Source organism: Pterocles gutturalis, unplaced genomic scaffold (genome assembly GCF_000699245.1).
Source record: "Pterocles gutturalis isolate BGI_N339 unplaced genomic scaffold, ASM69924v1 scaffold23461, whole genome shotgun sequence".
In the NCBI taxonomy this organism is placed as follows: domain Eukaryota; kingdom Metazoa; phylum Chordata; class Aves; order Pterocliformes; family Pteroclidae; genus Pterocles; species Pterocles gutturalis.
In genome coordinates, this window is record NW_010101221.1 from 37,569 (window position 1) to 42,179 (window position 4,611).

General features: G+C 42.6%; 1 protein-coding gene across 1 annotated transcript; it reads right to left on the bottom strand.

Annotated features, from left to right (window-relative positions):
- Positions 1–2,833: 2,833 nt before the first annotated feature.
- On the bottom strand, positions 2,834–4,271 carry LOC104468535 (interferon-induced protein with tetratricopeptide repeats 5-like; the record flags this gene model as incomplete). Its single annotated transcript, XM_010082720.1, has 1 exon — positions 2,834–4,271. A coding segment is annotated over one exon (1,438 nt), but the record flags the coding sequence as incomplete, so codon positions are not given.
- Positions 4,272–4,611: the final 340 nt, after the last annotated feature.

A 4,611-nucleotide genomic window follows, 5' to 3' on the forward strand; every position in this document is an offset into this window, starting at 1 on the left:
GCTGGAAACAAAAGTGCACCTCTCTCGTGGATTAAGTACAGACTGCTTAAAGTTAACTCTGTTAGGTTGGTTTTTTTTTGTGTGTGTGTGTGTGTGGCTTGGCCCCGAGCCAAGGGCTAACCCACCACAACATCCTTCCTGATGGGCTCTGTCACCAATATATTTCTTTCTGTGCTACTGGCTAGCACTCGTAAGTGTTTTGGAAATAGAGCATTAGTTTTCCCTGAGCACCATGATCTACTATACCACGATACTGTGGAATTAGGCTGCCCTGTTGTAAAGAATACTGACATTTAGTTGGATATCTGAAGAAAATCACCTCCCCCACCTATTCTCTCTGTCCTTCAGCCCTTTCTCCAACTCATGTAGACTCTGTGAGCACCCACCACTTTTTCCCACATGCCCCTAGCACTCTGCTGCCCTGTTTTCTGGTGCTCATGCAGCTCTGCTCTATCTGCTCTCTGCCCTCCATGTCCAGTTCGGTACATTTCTTGTGTGTGTTTGCTATCCCTGTCTTGTTTCACAAGAGTGGCTGCAGATAGCCAGCTCTTTGGCATTTTACAGAATCACAGAATCACAGAATGTTAGAGACTGGAAGGGACCTCGGAAGATCATCTAGTCCAATCCCCCTGCAGGAGCAGGAACACCTAGATCAGATCACACAGGAACGCATCCAGGTGGGCTTTGAATGTTTCCAGAGAAGGAGACTCCACAACCTCTCTGGGCAGCCTGTTCCAGTGCTCTGTCACCCTCACCGTGAAGAAGTTTTTTCTCACATTCATGTGGAACCTCCTATGTTCCAGCTTGAACCCATTGCCCCTTGTCCTATCACTGGATGTCACAGAGAAGAGCCTGGCTCCATCCTCCTGACACTCACCCTTTACATATTTATAAACATTAATTAGGTCACTCCTCAGTCTCCTCTTTTCCAAGCTAAAGAGACCCAGCTCCCTCAGCCTTTCCTCATCAGGGAGATGCTCCATTCCCTTCATCATCTTTGTGGCTCTGCGCTGGACTCTCTCCAGCAGTTCCCTGGAGGGGCCCAGAACTGGACACAATATTCCAGATGCGGTCTCACCAGGGCAGAGTAGAGGGGGAAGAGAACCTCCCTTGACCTACTGACCACCCCCTTTCTGATACACCCCAGGATGCCATTGGCCTTCTTGGCCACGAGGGCACAGTGCTGGCCCATGGTCATCCTGCTCTCCACCAGGAGCCCCCTACACTACTCTCCAACAGGTGAGAACCCAACTTATACTGGTACTTAGAGTTGTTCTTGCCCAGATGCAAGACTCTACACTTGCCCTTGTTTTTCCCCGCCCAAATCTCCAGCCTGTCTAGGTCTCGCTGAATGGAAGCACAACCTTCTGGTGTGTCAGCCACTCCTCCCAGTTTCGTGTCATCAGCAAACTTGCTGAGGGTGCACTCTACTCCCTCATCCAAGTTGTTGATGAATGTATTGAATAGTATCGCTCCCAATACCAAACCCTGGGAGACTCCACTAGATACAGGCCTCCAGCTAGACTCCATCCCATTCACCACAACTCTCTGGCTTTTCTCCAGCAATTCACAATCCATCTCACTACCCAATCATCCAGATCACACTTCCTCAGTTTATCCACAAGGATACTGTGGGAGACAGTGTTAAATGCTTTACTGAAATCAAGATAGACCACATCTACTGCTTTACCATCATCTATCCACCTGGTAATGTCCTCATAAAAGGCTATCAGGTTGGTCAAGCCATGTTGACTCCCTCTAACGACCTTCTTATCCCTGATATGCCTAGAGACAGCATCAAGAATAAGTTGTTCCATCACCTTTCCAGGGATGGAGGTAAGGCTGACCAGTCTATAGCTACCCAGGTCCTCCTTCTTGACCTTTTTGAAGACTGGAGTGATATTCGCTTTCCTCCAATCCTCAGGCACCTCCCCCCGTTTCCCACGACTGCCTTTCCTTCCTCTACAGATATTTGCTGTGGCGGTTACTGGGAGTGTGGTTTTGGGTAAAGTAGATGGATGTTGTTTTGTGCACAGTTTAATTCTTTAGTGCAATGCCTCTGAAGCCAGTTGTGCTGAGAGTTAGGGAAAATAAATGGGTCTATCTCCTGATCCTTTCATATCCTGCCAAAACTTTATCCCTGTTATTTTATTGAATGGCCATTTTCCTTTTTTTGATCTACTAACATGAGTATTGGTCAGTAGAGAGATACCAAAAGCAACAGTTGATGGATGCAATGATCTTTAAAGTGGTTCACAACAATAATACACATTTTATAAGCTTTCCAGTGAAGCAGCCAAACAGTAGTTATTTTTCAATTTTTGTTCAACAACATATAAAGCAGTAAACTGAAAATATCTGCAATAAAAGTTTTGTCTAAATAACATTAAAAAAAAGACTTTCTTGAAATATTTGAAAAAGCATCAGAAATTCCATTTGTGTAAAAGCATGCCTTTCAAGTAGATAGATAAAATGCTACAATATGATTCCCTTATCATTTTTCTCAGTAGAAGGTAAGATCTGATTTCCAGCTTAGAAGTTCTGTGTTCTACCGATCATCACTTAAACACAACCTTTATACCAGCATTAGCACTGAAAACTAAGGTAGTTTAGCTATTATTATTTAGACTTTCCAAGCATGGTCTCTGTTGGTGAATGAACAAAAAACCGAACAATCATCATTTGCAGTTTCTACATTATCACCAGAAAGTGATGCCACCAGATGTTTCATGTGGTTATAACTTCAACCTTAAAAAAAAAAATTCTTTTTGAGAGTCTGTTGAAATGTTCTTGTGTTTGAGGGTTCTTTTGGTGTGAGGGATTTTTGGGAGCTTTATCCTGAGATGGAAAGTCTTAGCTCACATAATGCACTCAGATATTCTTCATTGTTGGGATACAATGCAACTGCTTTCTCATAGCACTCAATTGCTTCATGTTCCTCACCATTTAGACGATGAACGCGTGCAAGTGTACCAAAATCTGTTGCATCTCCTACACCCCTCTGAATCCTTTGTTCCAACAATTTTTTCAGAGCATTTTTGCACTTACTTCTTGAATAAGAATCATTTTCAATATTCAGCACTTCTGTGTAACACCTAATGGCTTCAGATTCTGATTTCATATGAAAACGCTGAAAATTGCCATAGTGGTAGTAGAATTCTTGTTTATCATCATAGGATAGAATATTTATCTGAAGCGCTTTCTGAAATGTCTCTTCTGCTTCTTCATACCTCTTTCCTTCTGCATACATGTTTGCTAGGTCAATAAAGGCAGAAAAAAAGGTTCTCTTTTGGTCAGTCGCTGTTTTAAAATGAAAAATGGAAAGTCGGATGAGTGTCTCCACTTGCTCTTGAGGTGGATATCTCATAGTTGTTTTCAGTTGAAATAGCTTTGCTCTGTAGCAGAGTCCTATCTGATGATGCAAAAAGGCAGATTTTGGTGTCACTGCCAAGGCCCTTTTCAAAATCTCCAGTGCCTTGTCCATTTCTCCTTTCCTTCTATAAAATTTAGCTGCGTATCGGAGGAAATAAGGAAGATCAGGGGTTTTCTGCATTGCTTCTTCGATGTATCTCTCCCCTTCATCAACTTGCTTTAAGTCCTGAAGTTTTAATGCAAGTAATGCTGCAATGAAAGTATCCTTTGGATTCAGTTCCACTGCACGCTTCAGGGGCTTGAGGGACAGGCTCACATCTTCACATTGACTGTGAGAAAAGTCTTCCAAACGGTACATTGCTATTGCATAGCCAGTATTAAATTCCGGGCTGTTGGGTTCACTCTTCAGAGCATTTTCAAAGCAATTCTTTGCTCTCTCATAGTATTTTCTCCCAAACTTTAATAATGCCCATCCTTGCTCAGCATAGATCTCTGGAAGCTGAATCTTCCATTGAGCAGTACTTGAAAGCTTTTTGCAGCTGTTTTCCACTTTGCTTATGTAAATTTGAGCTTCTTCTAATCTCTCCATGTGGTAATAGATCCAGGCATAGTTTCCCCAGGTAACAAGACTTCTCCTGTCAATTTCATCTGGATGATTTTTTTTAACAACTTCTTCAGCTTTTTGGAGATTTCTCAGGGCTTCCTCATTTGAATTCTTTAGGTAGCATACATAGGATAGTAGATTATAATTGGTGATGTTGGATTTTATTAAAAACTCAATCTGATCGCCTATTGTTTCCTTTAGGGCATCAAGATCCACATCCTGCTTCAGCAAAGTCCATGTAAAGTGACATTCTAGCTTCAGCAGGGACCTCTTCAATGAATTCTTGGAAATGGCACTAAAAGAAATTGAAGAAAAACTTACTTATAGTCATTTGCTTTTTGCTACTCTTGTTTTTAAACCAAGCATTATGCACTTAAGAGCAGGCAATACTTCAGCTGGTGCCACTACTAACAACACTTCAAACAAGCCAAAGCTGTGGGCAGCCATAGGTCAAAAGTGCTGAATAGTTATTTTAGTACTTTTCCTTGCCAGTCTATGAAGGCACTTCTTACATAATAGCCGAGCTGGTGCTCTGGATGTCAAAGAGGAGGACTAGTTCCTACAGCAAAGCTGGCACACCTCTGGGCCTCAGGAACATATTTCCTCTGCTGGGAACAATTGCTGAAGCCTACCCA